Here is a 27,015-nt window from a genome sequence, read left to right as displayed (position 1 = left end):
ACAGACATCGTTGTCGTCAAAAGTTCTAATCCAGGGCTTATCCTGCCTTATCTGGGATATGAAAGGTTCCATAAAACAGGTCTTATCATTGGCTGGATCTAAGCAGTCTTTCTAGAGAAGTCTTTCCTCTTGCATTTGTATTGGTTTCAGGTATAACTTAGTCCTTAGGCTAGTGAAAGAACAACAGTGAATGGTAAGCAGAGGGCTAAAAGACTGTTTCTAGAGTAGTTGAGTCTGGAAAGTCTACATGCTGTGCCACCATCATAAGTTGGGTACTTATAGCCATTATTAGTTTCTTAAACTTCTGGATGTAACTTGCACTCATCTGTATATTTCACTCAAATTTAACTTGTTTTTAAGAGCATTTCATATTTCAAGAATATTTACTTCTCCATGTTGCTGTTCGATGTAAATGTATGTTCTTCCCTGGGGTATATTAGATTACAAGATGTTTACATGAAAAGCTAAAAGCAGCTAGTTACTCCCTTATTGAAGCATAATCACTGGATTCTCATGTTTTCCTTGTCTTGTCTTTCTACCAAGTATGGTTCTGCAAAAATGTGCTAAAGCTTAATGTTCCAGAAGTGAGTGCTAGAAAAAAGAACTCCTTGCAGCCCTTCTATGCTAACTGATATTCCTTCATTACACTGCTGCAAATCAAAGTCCTCAAATGTTACTGCTCAGTAGTTAAATAGAGCAACTTTAGTGTATTTTTACTTAGTTCTGGAATGACTTGGAAATCACTAAATTTTTGCTGCAGAGCTTGATACAGATGTGCCACAAAACATGTTGGAGGGGCCTTGTCACAGAATACACCGGGAAACTACATGTTACCGAAATTACTTCTCCTAGGACTCTTGTAATTAAATGTTTGTCTTGTCAATATAGGAAAATCAAGGGAGTATTTTTGGGGTTCTGGTGTACTGTGACAACTAGGAACTTCTGTACTGAAGTACTCTTTCAGTAGTAAATAGTAGCAGGACAGTGGGGTGGGAATAGGTATTGTTTCATATTCTCTGTGTATATATAAAGCCTGCTGCAGTTTCCACGATATGCATCTGAGGAAGTGAGCTGTAGCTCACGAAAGCTTATGCTCTAATAAATTGGTTAGTCTCTAAGGTGCCACAAGTACTCCTTTTCTTTTTTAGTAGTAGTATGGTTTACAATACAAAACCTTTCCTTGCATTTTTGACCATTTTTGCGTTCACTGTATAGCATATTCATAACTACATATTTTAACATGTAATTACAGTAATGTAAAATCTAGCTGAGAAGGGCAAAATGCCAGTGATTCATGATGTAATTTCCCATAGCAGAATATATGGAATTCATGATATGGTTGAAATCATGTTTTTAATTAGCACTCAAAGTAATTTAACTTCATAGCTTACAAACCTCAAATACATAATTGGCTTATTATAGATGACTGTTGCGTGTTTTAGTGTAGGCCAAAGAGGAAATTGGCATCAAGTGAAAGGTTAGAAACTAAGTCAGATTTGCAAAGGTATTTAGGCACCTAAAGATTCAGAAACCTGCTTAGTGTGATTTACAAAAGTGCCTAAGTATGGGTTAAGTGCTTTTGTAAATCCCAGTAAGCGCTTATCTGCATCTTTAGGTGCCTAACTACCTTTATAAATCTGGGTGCTGGACTGGAAATTAGAAACTGGAGGGCCAAACAGTTATCATACCCTGACTAGTGGGCCAACTCACTCTTGTATTCTAACAGCTGCTGAAAGCGCAGAGGAAGGCTCAGAGACGGGAGACTATAACTAAGCTTGAAGCAGAGAAGAAAAATCTGCGTACAATACTGCAAATCCAGTATGTGCTACAGAATTTCACTCAAGAGCATGTTCAGAAAGACTTCAAAGGTGGCTTGAATGGTGCAATATATTTACCTTCTAAAGAACTAGACTACCTCATTAGATTTGCAAAACTGACATGCTCAGAAAGAAATGAGAGCCTGAGGTAGGTTGATTTTTTCCTCACTAATCAGTCTATCATATAATAGAATACCTGTGTAATAACTCTCAAAATAAAATGTATAGTATGTTCTAAAAAACCACAACAATCTGTTGGAACAGCAATTTGGGATCTGGCACATAATGGGATTACCACTTTGTGTTTGCACATGTACAATTAACTCTTGGTGTCTGTCTGTGTGCTATCTGCATAGTGGTCACTTTTTTCCTTCAGCAATACTTGTTGGGCAGCTTGAGCTCCCCCTGCTGCTACATGCCGCTGCATGCAGATATAAAGAGCAGAGCTGTCCCTGGGCCCCTCCGTTCATTCTTACCATCTGATTGTCATTGGAACCCTGTTAAATACCAAAAAGTTCTGTTTTTGTATATAATAGTGCATATAATATAGTTTGGTGATTAGTCTGGTTAGTATTTTATAAGTTTTAGCTGTTTTTAAAAAAAACTTTTGGGTAGTGTTTTTTGCATTTCCGGGTTTCTTCTGTGTACGGTATTGAGGTATGCCCCATGACTGATTCAGACTTTCTTGTTTGAGGCCTGTGCCAATGAGGGACCCGAATAGCTGACTGAAGGGCTTAGGTGAGGCACACCAGACCATTGCCAGATTTGCAGCCCATAATGGAGGATAGGCTGAAATTCTTCTGATGAAGGCATGGCTCAGGCTACCATCAGAGCTGTCCTAGTTTGACTTTGAGTGCTGCAACTTGAGTGAGCAGCATGCCTCCACCTTCAGCTGAATCTCAGCACTGATCTCCCTTGCCACTACTGAGGAAAAAGTAAGACTTACAAAGAAGCCCCAGCCAGGGAAATGTCTTCACCCTCTAAGCCTGCAAAGAGGGATGAGAAGGAGTTGAGTAGAGTGCACCTGAGAGACCTAAGCTGAAATACTCAGCCACCAATTCAGAGAAGTTGGTAGTTAGCTCCAGTGCTGCAAAGAGCCCTGTCAAGCACCATGACAGAAGTGGCACAGTTTTCAGCATTGCGGGCCACTATCTCAGTGCTGACTACCCCAGGGGCATTTGGGGGCAAAGAATCAGCTCTGCTGGTCAGTACCGGTGTCCATTACCACATCCAGCACTGGCAATTCAAGCTTTGGTGCTGCAGTAGCCTGTTTCCCACATAGGCAGCCCTTCAGTATTGTCCAAGGGGAAACCTGTGATGATGATGCTGCTGCTCATATGATTAGCAGGTTCTCCGCACCAGTCTCTGGCTCAAACTGGATCAGTCCCTCAATAGTCAGAGGAAGGGGAGTCTTCCTCATCAGACTCAGAGGTGGGATGGTATGTTTCAAAGCCCAAAGCAGGACCTGCTGGTCTCCTCACAATCTTCTCTCCCAGCCTGCCACCACAACCAGTCAATGGGAACTACCATGGGAATGTGGCCAGGCCAATAAGGTCTGGCCACATATCAGTGGCTAGTTTGGAACCTTTGGGGGTTCCCCCAGCTTCCAGATCTTCCCCTCAGTGTGTACTCGGTATCTTTGTCTAGACAGGTGGAGTCTCTGCACTGGGCAGCTCAATCGCCAGAGTCATACCAGGCCTGATACTGAGCATCAAGAACAGGTCCTAGAGCCAGAGCAACAGGTGGTAGAAGATTCTATTCGTTCCAGTCATGCTTCCTCTCCAGATGAAGCTGTTTCATTATGGGTAACTTCTCTTCCTCCTCCTGATTATTTTAAAGTTTATCAGGAGTTGCTGAAGAGTGTCTTCAGACCTGAGTGTGCAGGTCAGGGAGTCCACACATCACCTGGTTGACATTTTATCATTTCAGGGTGACTCTGCCAATTAATGAGGCAGTACTAGAGCCTATAAAAACTTTATGGCAGACTCCATCCTCATTGCCTTCCACCTCAAAAAGGGCAGAAAGAAAATACTTTGTACCCTCCCAAGGTTTTGAGTACCTCTGTACTCCCCCACCATTGGGCTCATTGGTCATGACAGTTGCTAATGAGAGAGTAACAAGGCACCAGGTTGTCACCCCACAGCAAAAGATGCTAAAAGGCTGGACTTATTTAGCAGAAAGATTTATTCAATGGGGGGTTTTTAAGGTTCTGCTGAGATCATAGTTTTAATTTTTGGGACTCCATAGAGTAGTTGAGAGTTGCTTCTGAGAAATGAGGCAGGAGTTCTATCCTCATTGACCAGAAAGAGACTAGTCACAAGCACATCACTATAAGTATGACTGGATACAGCAGATTAAATAGCTAGAACCATGGCTTTTGCAGCTGCTAAGCACAGATCATCTGGTTGCAGTCTTCTGGACTTCATAGGGAAGACCAGAATACTATCCAGGACTTACTGTTTGAGGGTCCTTTCACTAGTTTCAAACTAGATAGACAGCAAGCTCTGTGGGGTTAAGGACTCTAAAGCCACCTTTAAGTCCTTAGGCTTGTGCACACCTGACCCAGTTAACAGGATCAGTTCCAGCAGATGCACTGGTATTCTGCTTCATCTCCTTAACAGGACCTGGGCATCATCCTTTTCCCCTCATGCTGCTTTGGCTCCATCTCCAGTCCCTTCAAAACACCTGGGAAGTACAAAGCAGTCATTTTGATGGGCTGGTCTAGGTTGTCATATCAGTCTCCACCTCTCGAGACCCAAACTCCTTCACCTTCTTAAACTGTCCCACTTCCACTATGCTTGGTCCTGAATTATTTGGACCAGTGGGTCTTGGGCACTGAAGAGGTGGTTTATGCTCCCCAGTTTGCTTCTACTCCTTCTCCAGACCTCTCTGGGGTTTACTCTTATGTGGTGCTTCTCATTCAAGAAGTGCAGCATCTCCTTCAGTTGGGAGCGATAGTGGATTCCACATGGTCTCAGAGGGAAGGGGTTTTATTTCCTAATCCCAATGATGAAGTGGGGAAGGGGGTTTTCTGACCTTCGTAAACTCAGAAGGCTCTTGAAAAGATAAGGTTCTGCATGGTCATCCAACTTCTATTATCCTCAACCTGGAGACTGTGGCCCTCAACTTAAAATGCATACTTCCATATTGCAGTCAAGCACACAGGGAGTACCTCTGGCTTCTGGTAAATCAAAATCATTCTGGGTTCACTGTATTACCTTTTGGCCTGTCAGCAGCATATAGGGTCTTTCCAAAATTTATGGGAGTAGCAGCTGCATTCCTCTGAAGATCGTGAATTCAGGTTTACTCCTACCTGGATGACTGGCTTGTCAAGAGCTATTCCAAATTGCAGTTAGAGCAGTGTAGCCCTGATCCAGTCAATGTTCAATCCTCTGGGACTACTAATTAATGTAGAAAAGTCTCCTTTCCCTGTTTCAGAGGATTAAGTTTATAGGGACTGTACTGGACTGTTTACAAGCCAGGGTCTCTTTCAGACTTTAGGATCCAGGCAATTCAGTCAATTCAGTTTGAAGGCTCACCCAGTCACAGCAGCACAAAACTGTTTGAGGCTTCTGCGATATATAGCCTCTTGCATCTACATAATTCAGTACATCAGACTATGCCTCAGAACTTCGCAGGGCTGGTTGGCATCAATCTACCTACCAAGCTGCTATCACATACCCTCTGTAGTAAGGGCACCTTCACGATGTTCTCATTTTCCTGGATTGTCTGGATTTGTCCACAGATGCATGGGCATGCATTTCATTTGCCTGCCTGCAACTGATGTTGATGCTAGTGATAGGCTCTCCCTCCTAGACTAGATGTATCTATCTGATAATGCTATTACTGTGGTCCTCCGAAGATTTAGCTTTACACATCCATGTCAGAATGAAAAGCTGTCAGGCTGGCATGCCACATATTTTGATCACAGATTAGGGGAAGCAGCCTGCTAATCCTTTCAAACACAGCAACAACATGCTACCTCAACAAGCAGAGGGGAGCCTACCCTTCTCCACTCTGTCAGGAGGTGGCTCTACTCTGGGAACTCTGCATTGCTAATTTAGTAGATCTGGAAGTATCTTATCTGCTGGGGATATAGAATGACCTAGCAGACTGCCTGAGCAGATCATTTGGATCACCACAAGTGGTCACTTTGTCCCGATGTGGCCAGACACAGCTTCCAGTAGTGGGAATTTCCCTAGGTGGACCTGTTTGTGACACTGTCTGAAGTTCTGTTTCCTTCAGAGTCATAGCCTGGGTTCCATAATGGATGTGTTTTTACTGCCATGGTCAGGCAGGCTCCTCCATGCTTTTTCCATCAGTCCCACTCATTCACAAGTATTACTAAAGATAAGACCGTATCAGGCCTGTCAAGGTTCCTTCCCCACTCTGAACTCCACAGTACAGATGTGGGGACCTGCATGAAAGACCCCCTAAGCTTATTCTTACCAGCTTAGATTAAAAGCTGCCACCACCCAAGTGTTACACAACAGGGGAAGTGCCCACTTGGAAATGTCTTCTCCTCTCCCCCACCCCAAAATATCCCCCCAAGCACTATACCCCCTTTCCTGAGGAAGGTTTGATAAAAATCCTCACCAATTTGCATAGCTGAACACAGACCCAAACTCTTGGATCTTAAGAACAATGAAAAAAGCAATCAGGTTCTTAAAAATTTTAATTGAAGAAAAAGTAAAAGAATCACCTCTGTAAAATCAGGATGGTAAATACCTTACAGGGTAATCAGATTCAAAACATAGAGAATCACTCTAGGCAAAACCTTAAGTTACAAAAAGACACAAACAGGAATATACATTCCATTCAGCACAGCTTATTTTATCAGCCATTTAAACAAAACAGAATTTACCTCATATCTAACTAGATTGCTTACTAACTCTTTAAAGGAGTTCTGACCTGCATTCCTGCTCTGGTCCTGGCCAAAAAAAAAATCCCAGAGGACCCTTTGTATTCCTCCCCCCCAGCTTTGAAAGTATCTGGTCTCCTCATTGGTCATTTTGGTCAGGTGCCAGCGAGGTTCTTAGCTTCTTAACCCTTTACAGGTGAAAGGGTTTTTCCTCTGGCCAGGAGGGATTTAAGGGTGTTTACCCTTCCCTTTATATTTATGACCAGGCCAGAGTCAGACTTATAACCCTAGCATGGGACTGTCACACTGGTTCTCTATGCTCTTGGCAGTGTCAGTGAAAGTCATTTTCACTTCCACTAGACTTGGACCTAATCTCCCAAGATCATGGTCCCCTACAGTCCCTTCATAATGCTCCATGACTAGATACTAGAGAGCTGTCTTGTTTGAAAGAGTTCAAGAAGATATGCCAAATAGAATCATAAAGCTGTAGAGTGGAAGGGACCTTGATAGGTCATCTGGTCCTGTCCTCTTCGCTGAGGCAGGCCTAAGTATTATCTAGATCAGTGTTTCTCAATGGCCAGTCTGTGGACCAGTGCCCCAGTCCTTGAGATCTCCCTGACAGTTTAGGAAGGCAGCAACCTCGTCCATGGTATCAAAAAGGTTGAGAAACACTCATCTAGACCATCCTTGACAGGTGTTTGTGGTTTAAGAATAGGTTAGACAATGACAAACTTAACTACCTCCTTTAGGCAATTTGTTCCAGTGCTTAACTACCCTTACAGTTAAGTTTTTCGTGATGTCTAGTCTAAATATCTCTTGATGCAGTTTAAGCTACTTATCCTGTCCTCAGTGGCTAAGGAGAACAATTTATCACCCTTATAACTTTTCATGTACTTAAGTCTGTGGTTCCCCCTTCACCCCCCCCCCCCCCCAGTATTTTACAAGAACTAAATGGAGTTGGTTTTTCCATCTTCAGTTCAACATATCCTGGACTGCTTATTTTACCTGAAGCATCAAGGTTTAGCAGTTTGATCATAATACATCTATTAGCTATTTCAGCATTCCATCCTAAAGTAAACAGTTCTGTTTTTTTTCCCCCAGTGACTTGTACATAAGGTTTTTAAAAGGCTTAGTCAAATTATACCCTCTAGGACACAACCCTGTTTCCCCTAGGGGAGCTGAACTTCATTCTGTCAAGTCTTATAGGTTCCCCATTTGAACTGTCAGCTATGAAGATGGCAATTTTGGTGGCCATTACCACAACCAGATGAGTAGCGGTACTGTTCCCCTTAATGTTGGGCCCTCCATATAGAGTCTTATTTTGAAGGACAAGGTTTACCTCCATACTCCTCCAAAGGTGGTGTCACTTTTCCACATCAACTAGCCAGTTTTTCCATATTCTACCAAAAGAAGAGTGTTTGCATACCTTGGACATCAGGAAACATCTAACCTTCTACCTAGAATGAACCAGGCATTTCTGTAAATCCTCACAGCTATTTGTAGCAGTGGCAATCTGTTTCCACCCAGAGAATTTCTTCTTATCTTCCTGTGCTATGTCACTCCACCTAGCAGTCACAGCTCATTAGATGAGGTCACAATCTCTCTGTGGCCTTTCTGGTGCTCGTTTCAGTTGCAGACACTTGTAGAGCAGCATCCTGGTCCTTGGTTCCCATGTTTACCTCCCACTGTGCAGTGGCTCCAGACTCCAGAGATGAAGCCAGAATTGGATGGGTTGGTCTCCAGTCTTTATTAAAATAGCCTCCGATTACACCTGCTGTTCTTATGGCTTGTGTGACTGGGTGCCTGGGATGGGCACACTGAATACCACACTCAGGGCAGACAATCCCCCGAACTGGTGGTTTATTCTATAATTAGATTCACCATGCCAGTAACAAGAGCTTCTGTAATACCACACTGGTTAACAAGAAGCCAAACAGTCCCCTTCAGGCATTCCAGCCCTTGGCTCCCATCCAGATGACCAAGTCTAATATAGTGAGAGGTTACTGAAAATGCTATTCACCATATTTAAAGTTCTACCACTCAAAGGATCATTTACCCTCAGGTCAACATATGTCTCAGATCTAGCCCAAATATCCCACTGTCAGCCAACCCTTAATAACCTAAAGATTTATTAATAAAGTTATTGAATGGTTAAGGAATCATACTACAAGTGATTCCTCTCCCCCCTAAAGGTCAGAATCCAAAGGCAGCTTAGAGGTAAAATCTGATATCTTTCCATACATTTTCCAGGGTATTCCAGATAACTATTTGCAAGATCAGTCCTTTGGCTCAAAGTTCAGTAGACTACTGATGAAAGGGTCAGGCCTGAATCTTCTTTTGTAACTCTCAAGCTGCCTCTCAGAAATTTTCACAGAAGGGATTTCCTCCAAGGAAGAATAGGCAGTGCAGATAGTTTGTGGACCTTTGCTTTGAAGCTAATCTTCTATTTCCTATGCATACACAGGTTAACTGGTTGCACTTATTTACATAAGGCAATTAGCCAGTTCTTATAACAGTTAAGCTGAAGGCAATGTAGATAGTTTCCTGCAGTGTCTCATCTTTGGTCTTAAGGTTAACTGAACACAGTTGCATACATAATGTTAGGCAATTAAGGTGTTAAAGGGAATTAGTGTCTACAAGCTATTTTGGTTACATTGTTAAACTAACAGGATATAGGTAAACAAATACAGTTAGCATCTACCCTTGGTTTTTGTTACCACAAATGAATGGGTTAATGATTGCTGGTCTAGTTCATCTCTTTGAAATTCACTTACAAGTGAATTGTCTTGATTACAGTTGTAATGCCTCTTAAGTTATGGGTCGTACACAGGTTGGCTGGTCTGCCAGTGTCACAGCTTGAGTCCCCAGTAGTGTAATGCCCAAGTGCAATCACTGGAACTGTTGCATTGTTCGGTAACAGTTCTTTGAGATGTGATGCACATGTCTCTTACATGATCCACCTGCCTACCTCTACATTGGAGTTCCAGTAAAGACCTGAGGAGAAGCTAGGGCCAGCTCTGCCTTTTATACGTTCACTCAGTGATGTATGGGAGTGCAAGCAATACAACAGGTACAGCTGATGGAAAATTTCTGGTGGGTGGGTGTACAGACATCCGGAGTGGAATGGACATGTGTGAGCTACCTTGGAGAACAAGTTACTCCACAGGTTAGTAACTTCCCCCCACAGGGCTCAAAATTTAGGTTGGCAGATTTGCTGAGGAGTGTGCATTCTGATCCCCAGTGGTGCAAGTTGCTTGTAACTGGTACACAATGCCCTTCAATCTTTCCAGTTTGACAGTACAATGAAGTGCCAATATTGGGAGTGCTTCCCACTGTAATATACTTTCACCAAGCAGGCCAGGTGGCAGTTCTGAGTGGCACTTCTGCCCTTCCTTTCAGGAAGAAGTGCACCGAGTGTCATAAACATGTGTTCCCTGAGGAAGGGAATGATCCCTTCTGTATACATGAAATGAGGCAGTAGATCTTTGATCCATACCAAAGAGGTATGAAAGCCAATAATTTTGGGCCCCATCTTTGATATCAGCACTGGTTATCAGCTGCAAATGCAAGCAGCAGGCCAAAGAATGTGGCGGCTGCTTTGGCATTAAAATAATTAATCCAGGTACTAAAATGTCAGACCTTGGTGTATTTGAAGGCCACAACGCTATTTCTGGCCTCCTTTATTCACTGTCTAGAACGCTGACCAATATTGACATCATGCCATTTTCATCTCTTCATATGGTCCCTCTACATATTTGGCTGACTGTAGCATGATACTACCTATGCAGTTTTGTAAGGGGCACGGTCCTTATTCTGTACAGCTGGAAGCGATGCTACTCAGCCATTTCACCAAAAATCTTGCTGATCAAAATGTGCAGTCTGTGTTTAGGCTACTGAATTCTTTAAGCATTCCATTATACAGGAGTACTTTTACAATTCATTTTTAAAGTAGGCTTCTTTCAGCAAGGGACTACACCCATTTCCTGGCTTTCCATACTAATTTATTTACTTTAATGGGATGGCGGATATAGATTGACTAGAGTTCTCAAGACCTTTACTGTTAAAACTAATTGTATATTCTATTTCTAAGTGTAATCTGATTCTTGTCTTAGTGTCAGACTAAACCAATCAATTGGTTAAGACCAGCTAGGTTAGTGCTGAATATTGAGAATGTAACGTGAGCCTTTTGAAGGCCTTATTTTATCAAAGTATGGGCTAGAGACCTTGAAGTTACGAAGTAAGGAGAAAACATCTTAATTTTTACACACCTGCCTCAAACGACTCTGGTAATGTACAACTAAACTTGGCTGACCACTGGTCCATAAGACGTACCTTAGAAGTATAACTTGCAACAATATTTGAGATAAAGCAACTGTTTTATCATAAACACTTCAGTATACATTCCACATCTTGAATTCACAGAACACATACTCATCTGGTCAAACAGCTAAATATTGAATGAAACGATTTTTTGGGCTTGAATCTTCTCAAGTGGATGAGAGACGCTTCAAACTACTGTTGACCAGTAGTGGCAAAATGCTAAACTAAAACAATATCCAGGGTCCCAAAACCACAAACAGAACTGGTTAGAATTATGTCCAACTGTGTGTAACACTGGACTAACTGAAGAGAGCTTATTGAAATAAGAAATACTGTTAGTGGGGCTGCTGTTCTAGGTAAACAATGCATAGTACTATTTTTAGTGGCCTTTTAATTTGAAAAGGCAATAATGGTGATTGCATTAAAAGAATGGCCCTGACTTTAATCCTGTTCCTAAAGAAAAGAGACAGAACTGCTGAGGACTACAAATTATCATAAGCAGAAAAATGAATAGCTAAAGGAACATTTCTCTGGTCTGTTAACTTTTTTCCTTTTTGCTTTCAAGTGTTGAAGACCAGATGGAGCAATCATCACTCTACTTCTGGGATCTTCTAGAAGGCAGTGAGAAAGCTGTGGTTGGAACGACGTGTAAGTTTTTGGCTATTTGGGGAGGGGATAAATAACATTAATTTCTACACTTATTCCTGGGTAAACATAATGTAATATACTGAGCATTTTGCAAGTGTAAGATGCTGTACAAATGAACATAGTTGGAGGTCTCATACTGAGTACTGTGCATACTTCCCTGGAATCCTTCATCTTAAAGGACTGAGATGTGTAATGTGTTTTGACTGAGGCGTAATGGTCAATTAATCTGTATATTAAGAGTAGGGCTAGTTAATACAACACAGTGGCATGCTTCCTATTGGAGAATAGGACCATTTTCTCAGTACTGATGGTTTAGAAGCTGTGGGTTGTATGCATGCTGGCTTTATTCTAGAGTATTATGTAATAGTAGCCATGCATCAATTCAGAACTAACCTTTGGAGACCAAACTAAACCCTTCAGTGTGATAACGCTTGCATTTTTATTGCAAAGGAGATTGATCAGTGTGCCAATGAGTTAATTCTGGAACCCTAACTTCAAACTCTTCTGGATTGGGTATAACAAACTTGCACTTTCACTGGCCCCAACAGTCTCGGTGAAGGTCCACTGCTGAGGACTTACAGCATAGGGATGTAAGCAGATAAGGAGAGAAACTTTTAACACTTCATCAAAGTAAACTTTAGTCTTTCCCTTCCGTGTCAGAATACATTAGTAGTACATGCTATCAACATGCTATCAACACCTTCAAAAGTGCCGTTTCATCTCTGAGGTCTGGAAAGTTCCTCAATCTATAGATGCATTGAAGGCTGCAAAATCTAATTCTTTGTGATTGCATAGTTCGACTGGTGCCAGAGTATTTTCTCTAGCAGTGCCCATATGATTGGACATGTATGGCCCGCACTTTTTTCTTCATGCCTGGAGTAGAGTAGAAAGGATGAAGCGGCCCTGTTCTCATTCAGTTTCTTCTTACTGTTGGCAGTCGGAGCTTGTATGTAATTAGTATATAACTGTACATAGTGGTACTCATTTTTCATCCAGTTAGACATTTATTTTTTTAGTCCAATATCTTTTAATTCTCAAATCCAGATGGAGTGTCAAGCCCATTCTAGACTAAACAGATGCAGCAAAAAGTTGAAGTTCCATATGGATTTCCTTGTCCGTTATCCTTGCGCTAGATCTGGGAGAATGGAGTGCTGCCCTTAGCTTACAGGATGCCTACTTCCATGTGGCAATCTACTGGGGTCACAGAATGTTTCTAAAGTTCATTGTAGGAGAAGGTCATTACCAGTTCACTATACTCCCCTTCAGGCTATTGTTGGCACTAAGGGTTTTCATGTAGTGCATGGTTTTAGTGGCAGCTTACCTCTGGATTTGGGACATATGATTATATCCATACCTGGATGATTGATTCAAATGGATCACTCCAGTCAGCAAGTGGACAAATCCTCCATCTGTTCAGCTGCTTAGGTCTGATAATCCAGCAGGGAGATATTTCATTGACACATTCCTAGACTCTACTTCAGCCAGGACATACCTGCCCCAAACTCAGTTTTTGACTATCTAGGACCCTCTTGTGGCTGCTTCTTGAAGACTACACACCACAGTACATAACTGCCTCAGGCTCTTGGGGAAAATGGTTGCTTGTATGTATGTGATAAAGATTCCATCCCTGATGTATGCAGATGGGAGTAAAGTGAGTCTGTCACCTGAACACGTTTGTATGCATCCCAGCCAGTGTGGTCCCTGGATTGGTGGATGAATCAGGACAGTGGAGGGTGGGCCTATTCTCACCAACTCTCCCTTCTATGACTTTACTAGCAAATGCTTCTGCTGTGGAGTGGGGAGCATATGTGGCAGAACAGCAACCTCAGGACATGGTCCATTCATGAGGCCAGGTTACACAAATACTCTCTAACTGCATGCAGTATTCAAAATGTCAGCAGTTCCTACCACATTCATGGCAATGCCATACAGGTGCTCAGACATAGCAGCTGTTTTATGTAAGCAGGTAGGGGGTACCAGGTCAGACTGCCTCTTGACATAGGTTAAACAGTGGAATTTCTGCATAAGGAATTGAATAATTCTCAAGGCTTCACATGTTCCAGGCAATCAGTTGCCTGGCAGATCCTCTAGCCAAATTGTTCAGTCTAGATTATGAGTGGTCTCGAGTCAAGAATGTTAGTCTCCTTTGAGCAGAACAGGAAAATGCCTCCATTTCTATTCCAGAACAGATTAGTCAGGCTTCCATCTCAGATGCTTACATGTTTCCATGGAAACATGATCTTCTGTATGCTTACCCACCAATACTAATTTCCAGAGTGGTGGTATTTAAAAAAAAAAAAAAACTCAAACAAGACTGGGGCAGGGGGGTTCTCAGAGCCCCAGCCTGGGAGGAATAACCTTGGTACTTGGGTTTGTACAGGCAGGCCACCAAAGCTCCCTTACTTCTGCTGCTAGTCAGGAACTTAATATCCCAGAATCATGTTTGTGGGTTCAGGTGCAACACCTACATGCTTTGCTTCATGACTTTTTCTTTCTGGCTAATCCCAGAAGAGGCACACTGTTCAGCAGCAGTCTGGAATATTTTGCTTAATAGTAGAAAACCTTCCACAAGAGCTACTTGCTTTAGTAAGTGGAAATGTCTCCATCTGTGCAGCTCACCACAATGTATCCTACAGTTTGCAGTCCAGAAAATATTGGACTACGTGTAGCACAGTGGTTCTCACTTTTGTATTGGTGACCCCTTTCACACAGCAAGCCTGAGTGCAACCCCCTTACCAATTTTTTTAAATTTATAAATATTTAACACCATTATAAATGCTGGAGGCAAAGCGGGGTTTGGGTTGGAGGTTGACAGCTTGTAACCCCCCCAAGTAATAACTTTGCAACCCCTTGAGGGTCACAGCCCGCAATTTGAGAACCCCTGATCTAGCAGTCCCGTCAAAACTCATTGGACTTCAATTTTTGCATTTCACCCTTGCACTGCTGGAAGGACTGTCTCCACTCATCCAATGGTAACCAGATTCCTGAGGATTGGCTATCTGGATCCAACTGTCATGTGACATGTTTAGTTTTTAGCTTTTATAGGGCCTCTATTTGAGCCGTTATCCTTTTGTTTGATATTGCATTTTTTGGATAAAGTGGCTGCTTTTTTTTAAAGTGGCCATTACATAAATGGGGGAATTGTATGCTACGGTTATTGACCCTCATGCAGTATTCTACAAGGGCAAGGCGCAGCCTAGGTCTCATTCCAAATTCATATCCAAAATATTTTGTCTATTATCTCAGTCAGTATTGCTTTGGCATTTTATCTGAATAGGAAACAGAGCTGAAAAGGTTTTGTTCTTGGTAGAGAATGAGACATCATCCTGAGTTAGACTTTTTTAAATGGGTTACCAGCCACACTTCCATGTCTTACACTGCCAAAGATCTGACAACTACTGAAATATTTATTGCATTGATCTAGAGCACATTCAATATTTACTGCATTTGTGGGAAATGTTCCTACTGACACTTGAGGGTAGCAACCCAGACCTCTGTACGTACTTTTGCAAGACATTTACGTAATTACGACTGCATCAAGGGACAAAGTGAATATAGGGAAAGTAGTCCTACAGTAATTCTTCAGGTGAGACTCGTAGCCCCACCTCCATTGAAAAAACCACTTAGGAGTCACTTACAGTGAATGGACATGTATGCAATTACTTAAAGAAAAAGTTACCCTCTAGTAACTGTTCTTTGGGGTGTTACATATGCCCATTCCACAACCCACCCTTAGCTTTTTTGACATGTCCAGAACTGCAAGTCACTTGGTTCCTGCTTTGCCTCAGAGAGCAGTTTGATGCTAAACTGCTTGTGACTGGTTACCTGATACTCCAGTCCAGGGATCAGCAACCTTTGGCCTGCGGCCCACCAGGGTAAACCCCCAGGTGGGCCAGGCAGGTTTTTTGACCTGCTGCGTGCACAGGTTCAGCCGATTGCAGCTCCCACTGGCCATGGTTTGCTGTTCTAGGCCAATGGGGGCTGTGGGAAGCGGCATGGGCCGAGGGATGTGCTGGCTGCCGTTTCCTGCAGCCTCCATTGGCCTAGAGTGACAAGCCGTGGCCAGTGGGAGCTGTGATCGGCCAAACCGGCACAAGCAGCAGGTAAACAACCGCCTGGCCCACCATGGGGTTTACCCTGGTGGGCTGAATGCCAGAGGTTGCCGATCGCTGCTCCAGTTTTAGCCAGCCAGCCAAACAAATTTTTCAGGACTCTGCCAGCCTTTACTTGGTCTTGAAGGTAATACTTGGTGCACTTCATTCCCACCCCTGCTCCCTTGAAGTGTTGTCCTGCAGTATGCAGCCCATCACTGTGCCCACACAAATTTCCAAATCTGCAGTATGCACACCAGCCTGTTAGCTCAGCTGAGGAGTCACACTTTCATATATTTTGCGCTGAGATGAACTTACAATAAAACCAATAAGTTTATTAATAAAGAACAGATTGAAGTGATACCAAGTGAGGATAATAGGAACAAAAAATGGTTACAAATAAAACAAGTATAACATGCTTTCTAGTGACTAAAATATAACTAGCTGAAATCTTTATCAGCTTCTTACTGAGCCTCCTCAATATCACATGTCCTTAGAGCCAGTATTCAGCTATCATAGATACAAAAAGCATTTTGCTTTACGCTCCCTCAGTGACAGATCATCACAATGCCTTTTCTCCCTCTTCTTATAGTCCAGGAAACCTTTGAAATGTGTCCTTTTGAGGTGTACTACTGGACTAAGTTCCTCTCCCCTGCTGTTTGTTCTTTGGGGTGCAGATGCCATGTCTGCTGCTCTTGTTATCATTCTGTAAACTTGCATTTTCTGTTGACTCGGTATGCAAATATAATTCCCATTGTCTCTGGCTCACCCAGTTTCATTTGCATTCAAGACTTGGAGAGTGAGGCAAGTCAATATTCCTTTGCCTGGGAAACCCTTATTAACCCTGCCTGGCTTACACATCCCATCCATCAATCTTGCAAAGATCATGACCAGCATGATAGTTTTTTGATATATTACATGACATTCTTTGTCAAATACCATAACAATGTGTTAAGAGTTGCCATTACATGCTAGCGAACCCTCTGCCAGGGGGCATTGAGGGCTCTAAAGCACTGTAGTCTTATTGTATTAGAGGAGAGATCTTCTGTATGTTACTTAAACCCTAATAACTTTCAACCCATTTTCATTCTTCTCTTCCTGAAGCTGCTCTGTCCATTTAATCATCCAGTCCTAGACCAAGCGCAAGCTGGATTTTACTCTGTCAACAAGCACTTGCATAGTTAACATTGTTGAAGCTGGCAGCTCCTCTTCCTCATTCTTGCCGACACTAGAGCATAGAATCCTCTTGGACTTTCTTTATGTGGGTTTCTCTGGCTCTCCTGTCAGTTTCACTTATTTCATCACTTGTTGTCTGACTGCTGTGCACCAGGGTCCCCTCATGACGTTCAGTTCTTGACACTTGGCTCTTCTGTGTTCTTTGTCACTATCTTGGCTAATAATCTCACCTAATGTATTGTTATATAGATCTAACTGATCCAAGGACCTCTTAACGCTAACTAGCAGAGGGCACAGGTGTACATAGTGGTCCAGAGATCCTCTGGATTGCCCAAAATGGGGTGTTATAAGCTTTCTGCTGAAAGCACATTATGTTGGTGGTCATAATTATTGAAAGATGTACAGAAGATATCTAAAGTTGTGTTTATACTGAAAATTATGTTCTGTAGGACTTCAAGTGACTTGCCTTTAACTACAAGGTAGCATGTATTAGACAAACTTCTCCAGGCAGGAGGTGGGGGGAGACTCATCTTCTTGGTGGGCCATTCTGTATTGTGTCTCAAAATAGAAATCTATTAACGTATCAAGTCAAATGCTAATGACTTCAGAATAATTACCAGGAAAGGGGGGTGGGGGGGGACCAATTTTGCAAGTAAAGATCAAAAGATCTGGTATAGTATATTTAGGGTGCAGATTCACCTGCCGGTATCCTTCAGTCTGTGAGGGCAAGCTGCCAGTGCGCTTGATCCCATGAAAGGGATCTCAACAAACCTGGCTGAAAATTATGGGAAAAGAACTATATGGGTAAGCTATCCTGTAGGAGATAGGAATGTCTTGTGAGTTAAGGCTCTAGGCAGGTTATGATTTCAATATTGATTGTCATTTGAATCTCTGTTCTTAAACTTATTCTTGTTTTAAATATAAATGTGTGGTATGTTAAGTGGGGGGTAATTCTGAGTTCAAACTATCAGGCTCGTGTGTACTATTTCTTTGGGAGTAATGAATCTGAGAATTCAGTGGCACAGGAGCTGGGCAAAGCAGAGGAATGTCTGGTGTGCCTATTTCTAGCTTGTACACAGAAACTGAGGTCTACTGAGGCCTGGGAAAGTAGTACTTGTGTTGCCAGAGGCTGGTGGAGTCAGAGCTGATCCACAGCTGGCATAGACTAGACTTACTCACACTGAGTAGGGGGCTAGCAAGGTGCCTCACAAGCTTGCATACCCTGTGAAGCATCACACTAATGCCACAGGCTTGACTAAGAAGCTTTCTCAGCTTCATCTAAATGTCTAGGCAGAGAAACATGTGTACTCCTTTGACTACATGATCTCCAGCTCCTCCTTGGAACTCACTTGCCTCCTGTCCATTACTGTTATCGTTGACTGAGCTTTCCTTCTGGCAACCTGCCTCTTCTGAAACCCTTTCTCAGATGTGTCTCCCTCTTGCCTTGAAGTCTCAGCCCTCTCTACTCTAGTTTGTCAAATTGTACTGTCTGCTTTCTTACACACCAAAACTAACACGCTATGCATCTTCATCCCCCTGTTGGAGCTTTCCTTCATGATCCTGTTAACATTTGTCTTGACTTCTACAAACTTCAGCCTAATATATCTGCTCTCTTCTCATTGCTATTCTTTTTTCTTGTCCAGTACTGCTCCTCGCTTCTCACTCATCTTACCACTACTAGACTTGCAGAGAAGTCTTCACCTGCTACACTATCTAAAACATCCTAATACCATCTGAAAATATCTTCTCCTTTACCTAGATGTTGTAACTTGTGGCTCAGTAATGTTTTACAGTTTTGCGTGATTAGTGATAACTTGTCTAAAATGCTATACAAGAAGTTTTTGCCTTTTGGGGTTGGGCTAGACCAGTGGTCACCAACCAGTAGATCTCAATCGACTGGTCAATCCTGGAGCCTCTGCCAGTCAATTTCAATCTCTGGCTGCTAACAGTCCAGTGACACAGCAGAGGTGGGAGGCAGTCAGGTCCGCATGCTGCTGCCCCCGTTCTGACTCCGCAGATATCATTGGCTCTGAACTGCAGTCAATGGGAGCTGCAGTTGGTGCTGTGGGGCGGCAGCAGCAGCTTATGCGGAGTCGCCTGCCTCCTGGCCCTTTCCCCTGCGGCCTGCAGAAACATGCCAGCTGCTTTGGGGAGCAGTGTGGGGTCAAGGCAGGTAGGGAGCCTGCCTTATGCCTGCTGCACCGCTGACTGGTAGCCACCTGTGGTAAGCACCTCCCGGCCAGAGCTTGCATCTTGCACTGCCTTTTGTATCCCTGCCCCAGCCTGGAGCCCCAACTTGGACCCAAACTCCCTCCCAGAGCTTGCACCCCGCACCCCTCACCCCCTCCTGTACCCTGCCCCAGTCTCTCCGCCCGGAGCCCCCAATTCCAAACCCCTCAGCCCCAGCACAGAACCTGCACCCCTGCCCCAGGCTGATGAAAGTGAGTGAGGGTAGGGAGAACAAGCAAGTGAGCAGGGTGGGGCCTCGAGATAGGGGCAGGGTAAATCCTGGGTCTTAAATTCAAAAAGTGATCTTGTGTGTAAAAAGGTTGGAGACCACTGGGTTAGACATTGTAGTTTCAATATAAAGCAGCTTCAAAGGACACATCTTCAGATTGTAAGTTGTGAACTTTTTTTAACCTGTCTTGCATATCAACATTTTTATATTTATATACATATATAAAATTTTTTACTCTTCAGATAAACATATGAAGGAACTATTATCCAAACTCTTAAACTCCAGATATTTTGAAAATATTCCTGTGCCTCGCAACATGCAAGTAAAAGAGGAATTGGAAGAGGAAGTAATGAGAAAATCTGAGAGACCAAGACAGTTTCCAAAAGGAGAGTCTGTCAAAGAGCCAGGTTGAGTATATTTCCAAGTGTAATTCCTGATCCATGTTAAGATAAGCTTCTCAAAGAGCTGAGTGTTCAGAGATCTTGAATAGCCTAGTTTTTATCAACTTAATCATATTGCAAGTATGCAGAAGCTTAATCCAGTGGATTTTTTTGGACTACAGTACAGCTAAATTCAGTTGGCAGATCAGTAACTAAAATATACTGTACAAAACTTGCAACCGTATATGTTGGTTTGAACACCACATAACACCAGTAAGGGAATGGTTTCACCGATACTAGTATCTCTTTGGATCAAAAATTCAGTTTAATCTATTTTCTTATCTAACATATGCTGTCTGTGCTTTTGACAACCTCATTGTTGAAGCTGTGGGAAATGCCTGTTGTAGGTAAATGTCACTTTTGAGTGCACTACTACAGTGCTTGGGTTATCGATACTGCAAGGGAATGTTTTTCTGAATCTTTCCTTTTTTTAATTTGTACTTTTAAGTTTAAAATTTTTACAAAACCGAAGTTTGGGAAGACCTAAGCTTCGTGTTTAATGCAGAACATAAATTATGAATGTTTTAGAAAATCCTTCAGATCAGCAATTGATGACTTTTAACTGTCAAATCAGTTTTTTTAAATGGACTTTGTTGGGACACTGAAAGGTTTCATGTTTCTCTCTGTAATAATCTGAAGCAAATTAATGTCCTCCCTCTTTCTAGAACCCCTTATGAAGCTTTTGCAGTCTGAGATACAGCCACAAGAGGTAAAATACTGAATTTAACTGTTAGAATACATTTAATTGTGTTTAAAAGTAGTTACGCCTCTGGGTGGTAACTTAATTCTGATATTAGAGTCTTAATGTATTGTACAAAAGTTGTGAAACACTAGGAAACTGCTGTCCAGCAAAATTTTAGCCAAGATCTTAGAACAGAAAACCAAACAATGGTCTAGATATGCTGCTTCCAAAGTAGAAAAATTAAAAACTTAAAGCTCTAACTTTTAGCCTTAATCCAAAGGAACATTAACATTCCAGAAATATATGGGGTAGAATGTAAACCCCCCTGCTAAGGCTTAGCATTGAGCAGGAATGGTTTAATACGTTTGCTGACCCTTTGGAGCATTTTTATAAATTCAGTGGAAAAAAACAAAGCTTCAGATTGTGTAGGTTCAGCTACTTGTGTCTTTATTCCTGTTTCGAGAAGATGGATTCTCTAGTACTGCTGCATCAGACAATACACAATTACAAATACAGGAGTCTTCTAAAATGTTAAGCTCTTAACTTTTATGTTACCTAGATTTAACACTACGGCAGAGTTAAGAATGGTGTTCTGGCTTTGTAAAACCAAAGTAGGGGTCCCTAGATATTGATTTGACTATTAGTAGTTAATTGATACCGTAAAATTGCTACAGAATTTGGCCCAACAGTCTGTACACCACAAATGTCCTTTAAATCTGCTTCAGAACTACGAGCCTAATCATACATTTCAATAAGCAGCATCATAAAGCAGAAACTTTTTTTTGATACTTAATCCTGAAAAGGGGACCTTTTTGGCAGTTTGAAATGAAGCAACGTCTTTGTATCCCAACCTTCCAAATATCCCACTAGAGGGAGTATAGCAAATAAAACAGATTTTTTTATAGTATACTAAAACTAAAATTTAGTCTTCTAGAGTTTGCCCAGCCAGTTTAGACTTCCAAGTCTGTGCTGTAACTAATTAAGCAGACAGAACACAGCCAGTAAGTAGTAGTCTGTCATGTTCAGATCTTTACTGGCCTGTAGGCCTACAATAGCATAGCTACTAGCCTCTACAAGCTACTTCCAGTTTATATCTAACTTCCTGGCTCTGAGCAGGAATGCACTGAGACTCGTTCTGGTGATTCAAACGAATTGTCTCTAGGATCTGGTCATTAGCTATGATCTGAACTTCCAGTAAATAGAAGAGCTAGTTTATTATGAGCTTTCAGGGGATCAAATAAGCCAAAAGAGCAAGATCTTGTTCTTTAATGAAAGAAATAGTATTCGTACTATTCACACCAAGGTGTTTTAGGTGCTATACAGGATGAGGTCAATGTCCTGCAGAAATTACAACTGAATTTTAAACATGGCATGATTGTGGATAACAAATAGAGAAGCCATGGAATGAGGAAGGACAAGGGTAAGAGCAATAAGATTATATGGCTACTCAATTTGTGCATATTTCTAGATGTTTAAGTGTTCAATTCTGTTTCATTGTGGTGCTTCTCTACAACATGCTGGAAAGAGTAACTATTCAGTGTCTGCAATATTGTAGGATAAAACCAAGTCTCTTTGTACTGAAACAAAGCAATTCTTCAGCTGGCTGCCTGTTGTCAGTTTTGGTTAGGTCACTCAACTACAGAATTTTTTTTTTCTCACTAAAAAACTGAGCTAAACTCTGGTAGCAATGTTTTTCTTGAGCCACTAAATTTCTTTGGTCTGTAGTTTCTCAACAGGCGCTATTTGCCTGAAGCAGAATGCTCTATCAAGAAGCCTAAAGAATGCAAACCGTGGGAAGCAGAGTACACTAAAAAGCAAGAACCTCCAAAATCCTGGGAAATGCTTGTTGATATAGAAGAACAGGAACAAAAGAAGCAAAAGCAGGAATCTCTGAAGCCTTGGGAATCTTGTGGTAGGCATCAGGAACAGAAGAAGCAGGAATCTCCAAAGCTCTGGGAAGCTTGTGTTAGGGAAGAGAAGGGACAGAAGCAGGAGTCTTCAAAGCCCTGGGAAACTAAGGTTAGGGAGGAAGAACAGAAAAAGCAGGAGACTCCAAAGCCTTGGGTAATGCATGTTAGGGAGGAGCAGGATTCCCCAAAACCTTGGATAACAAAAGTTAGGGAAGAGCAGGAACAGAGGAAGCAGGAATCTCCCAGACTTTGGTCCACAAAAGTTCAGGAAGAGCAGGAACAAAGGAAGCAGGAATCTCCAAGACCTTGGGCAACAAACATTCAGGAAGAGCCAGTCCAAAAGCAAGAATCTCAAAGACCTTGGATAACCCAAACTAGGGAGGAACCAGAGCAAAAGAAGCAGGAACCTGTGAAGCCTTGGATAACCCAAAATAGGGAGGAACCAGAGCAAAAGAAGCAGGAACCTGTGAAGCCTTGGGGAACGCGTGTTAGGGAGGAACCAGAACAAAAGAAGCAGGAACCTGTGAAGTCCTGGGAAACACGTGTTAGGGAGGAACCAGAACAAAAGAAGCAGGAACCTGTGAAGTCCTGGGAAACATCTGACCAGCAGCAGCCAGCATCATCGCAGCAGTTACAGAATACTCCAAAGTCATGGGGAGCGGCAAATCTTATGCCAAAGGAGCAGATTGGGCCAAAGAAGTGTGATGTGGAACCCAAAGATGTGAGTTGGCATAGGTAGTATTAACTCTCATTAAGCTTATAATGTGAGTATTTCAGACTAAAGCAATACAGTAGTCAGAGGATTTGTAAGACTTGCATTGTGGAGTTCTGTATTCAAATTTCCATGTCACTTCTGAGTGGGTTAAGTCAGATTTTTAACTGATATCCTAAAGCTTGATGCATCTGGAAAGCAAAATGCTCTCCTTGCTTCTTGCATCAACCCCAGTAATACTGCGGTTGGGCCTCAAATGAAAATTACATTTTTGCATAAGACAGAATAGAATTCATTTAGCTCTTCTGCAGCTATAGCTCTCTAAATGTCCACTTGCATTAACACTACAAATCAGGTACGACTCAAAGATCAGATACTTAAAGTACTATGTACAAATAGCACTTCAATAAGTTTTTAGGTTTTTAACTAAAATAGCTTTTAAGGGGTATTTTTACTTGATCTAGAAGTTAATCAACTTAATTGATGCTTAGGTATGCATTTCCAGACGAATCAATATGCTAAACTACTATTCTGGAATGTTTTGGAAACTCTAACACAGTGGTTCAGTTTAGTAACATAGACAATGCAAGGTTTTGCAGGATCCAACAACATTCCAGCTTAATTTTAAATTTCTTCTCCCTCTTCCCCAACTGTGTACACAAGTAGCTTGGAGAAATCAATAGAGTGAACAGATCAGTATCTGGAGAGGCATGCTTCCAAAGTAGAAATTAGGCTTGATCTAAATTTTAGTAAGACCATAGATTGCAAATAGAGAGCCACTGAAGTGGCCTGTACACAGGTATTGTCCAACTCTACTTCTTTTTAAAGCTGTCTTTCTTCAGTAAATGACTAGATTAGATGAACAAGATGAATATAAGATCCACAATACTGAAAAGTGGATATTCTTGTATCTAGAGACGGGATCGCAGACAGAAGCATGAATCTGAAGTGAAACGAGTGGGTAACGTAAAACAGTGGGTGATAAAGAATGTGGGAGTAAGGTTATTTAGCAAATCTTGAACACTTATAGTTAAAATGGTCTTCATAAACACTTTTCACTGTGGTATATTGTAAAGTTGCATGCTTCCACTCTTATTGGCAGTATGGGAGGAGAGAGGCTGATTTTTTTCCAGCTGATAAATCTCTCTAAACGTAATGGCACTAGTGCTCATAGCTATGTGCATAACTTGATACTGTACTAAAAATAGTTCAAAGCAATGTAGCCACTGTAAAGTACTCAAATGTTCTTAGCACTTTAAGATGGATTGGAACTTCTAGTGTTGGTTTAGTTTCTAAAGCTTATGTTTGAGGTGCTTCCTAATGAGATGGGCCTCTTATTTTATATAGGATGGAAAAACAGATGGATTAAGTGGTGGACATGGCTTTGATGCAGTAAGAAAAAAGGAGGTCCTCCAATCCGTCGGAGAGAGTTTTAAACTACCTAGGAGTCTCCAAAGCAATGTACAGGTGTGCTAGTCGGCCATATCAAACTAAAATGAGTCAAATATTTTGAGTATACAAAAACTGGGATATCTTTGTAAAGCAGCTGAATATATTTGATGTACTGCATTAAATGCAGCATACATATGTCTAATTCATCAAAATCTTGACCTGTGGAGGAGGGAGATGTGTTAACTGCCACATCACTTTAGCCTTATGTACTGGAACGTCAACAGACTTGCATTGTGCCTTGCAGCTTACTGTCAAACTGCATTACAAAGGAACAGTGATTTAACAGATAAAATACTGACTATAAGTTGACAGCATTTCACTTGTAAAATTAATAAACACTTAAAACAGTGGTCTCAATTCCATAAAGTAAGGATACGGACATAATTTAATCTGGCATTTATCTGGCTTATAGTGTGAACACTGTATACAGACTGATCTCTAACCAACACTGAGGATGAATAGGATAAAATAGAAAGGTGTGGCTTGTGTGCCTATGTTTAGAAACTAAGTTTTATTCAAGCTTTTAGAGCATTTGAGAAACTGATCTTTGAGTTGCTGGGGCAAGAATGAAGAAAAATTGCTTATAACTAGGGTCTTCCAGGGAGTTGAAAGAAGCCACTACATAAAATTAGCTTGTACAGGTTTTGTATGCTAGAAAGTAGAAAGAACCTTGTCATTCCCTTGTACACACTGGGAATAAGTTTGCTTTAATTCCCCCACTTTTCTGTTTCAGAATATGGATGCTTTTCCAGTGGAGTAATGTAGGTTCATTGAATATAGTTGTAGGCGCTGAGGACTATATACTCTCCTTTTTATTTATATAGATTTATTTTTAAAATATCCATCTAAAGCCCTTGACCTACCAGGTTGGGACTGTGGAATTTAAGCACTAAGTCTTAGGCCTCGTTAACATAGAGTTGCATAGGTTCAGAGGTATTGGTGTTAAACCAGTTCAATTATTGATGCAACTTTGTGTGGACACTCCTAACTTGATTTAGGTTTGGTGTGTTGGTTTAACCTACTCTTACCCTAAATATAAGCCAGATGACCACCTGTATGTCTACACACTGGCTAAAAGGGTACTTTGCAGTGTGGGTTGGCAGATGTGCTAGCTTTGCTCAATCTGGCATGCTAAAAATACTAATGTTGCTATAGAAATTTAGACTAGCTGCTGCCTGAGTGCAATCTGACTGGAACCCCTGGATACATAGTGGGCTGCTAGTTAAGCAGCCACCTGTGCCACGACAGCTGCTGCTATTGCTAGCATGCTGGCCTGTCTACCTATATGGGGAAGCGCTCTCCCAGCTGGTGTGAAGGCGTGCCCTTAGTCTGAATATTCTATAGGCTGAACTGACATACTGAGGATGAATATTAATTGTGTAGGCATGCACTTAATGTTTGCAAAAGCTTTAACTGAAAAATAAGTAATTTAGATATATCAAAGGCTAAACTAGGATTGTGTTCTGGATCCAAGTGCTTAAATTGTAAAATTGGAGGTCTTTAGTAAAAGCACAACTGACTTGAGTAAGCAAAACATTTTTAAAAGGGAAAACAAACTTAAAACCCTTACGTTTTAATTGAAATAGGCTGTCTTAATGTCAAACTCTCCTCTGACTTAAGAACACACATGAAATTTCAAGTCAAAACAAGTTTTTATTCAACATTTGGGAGCAAGTGGTAAAATCAGACTTACAGTGGAAATTATTTCAGCTTCAGTTAGGCTTTTACTACTGCTTGCTACAGAATCCATAGTAAGTCCACTAGTCTAGTGCTACTCAAAGTGGTGGTCTGCAGACCGGTGCCGGTCCGCGAGCCATTGGCTGCTGGTCTGCGCGCACATTGGGGGAGGAAAAAAATTGCCGGTGCCCCACACAGCTTGAAAAGCACTGCACTAGTCAGTCCCATAATGCCAGATGCAATGTCTAATTCCAAATCAGGAAGTAAACTTGGCTTAGAATCCATCTCAAGCATACACTTTGACCAAGAGCATCACTTGGATATATAAGCATATCTACTTCTGCTGTTGAAGTACTTCATCACCTGTACAAATCTAAAAACATGTTTAGAAAAGGCACCATGCAGCATGAGAGATGCTAAATAGTGTGGTACCTTCAAAATAGCCTAGTTTGTAGATATTTTCATCTCCTAGTTTGAAGTACTGAGGAATGACAAGCAGTGAACATTATGGGCTCTTTCCCACTATGTAAATTATCATCCAGTTGGTATGCAGAACTGTGCTGTATGATCATGCATTCAAATATGCTTAAATGTATGTAGTTATGGGCAATATCAGTATACTATTGCACTGTGAAGGTAGTTTTTATGTCTGTAAGCCAATACTGGATGGTACAGTTCCTTGTGCCTTGAATTATGTATGACCTGGCATAGATTCTCTAAATCGGAAAAATATATTAAACTGACATGGCTTCAGTTGCATGTGTTCTCAAA

At 41.7% G+C, this 27,015-nt stretch overlaps 1 protein-coding gene across 8 annotated transcripts in view; it reads left to right on the top strand.

Annotated features, from left to right (window-relative positions):
* Positions 1-27,015, top strand: part of CAPRIN2 (caprin family member 2) — a 73,920-nt gene that overhangs the window by 11,179 nt on the left and 35,726 nt on the right. For 6 of the 8 annotated variants that reach the window (XM_084627601.1, XM_084627604.1, XM_084627600.1 and 3 more), the window contains 7 exons: positions 1,727-1,965; positions 11,564-11,646; positions 19,614-19,778; positions 20,477-20,520; positions 22,219-23,124; positions 24,031-24,072; positions 24,463-24,582. In XM_084627601.1, coding sequence (XP_084483727.1) covers positions 1,727-1,965; positions 11,564-11,646; positions 19,614-19,778; positions 20,477-20,520; positions 22,219-23,124; positions 24,031-24,072; positions 24,463-24,582 — 1,599 coding nt within the window. The remainder of the gene's footprint in view (positions 1-1,726; positions 1,966-11,563; positions 11,647-19,613; positions 19,779-20,476; positions 20,521-22,218; positions 23,125-24,030; positions 24,073-24,462; positions 24,583-27,015) is intronic. The other 2 variants (XM_084627603.1, XM_084627605.1) reach the window with 2 other exon arrangements.

This window comes from Lepidochelys olivacea, assembly GCF_965140295.1.
Source record: "Lepidochelys olivacea isolate rLepOli2 genome assembly, chromosome: 1".
Taxonomy (NCBI): domain Eukaryota; kingdom Metazoa; phylum Chordata; order Testudines; family Cheloniidae; genus Lepidochelys; species Lepidochelys olivacea.
The sequence above is the reverse complement of the archived record's forward strand: the minus strand, read 5'-3'. Positions and strand labels throughout refer to the sequence as shown.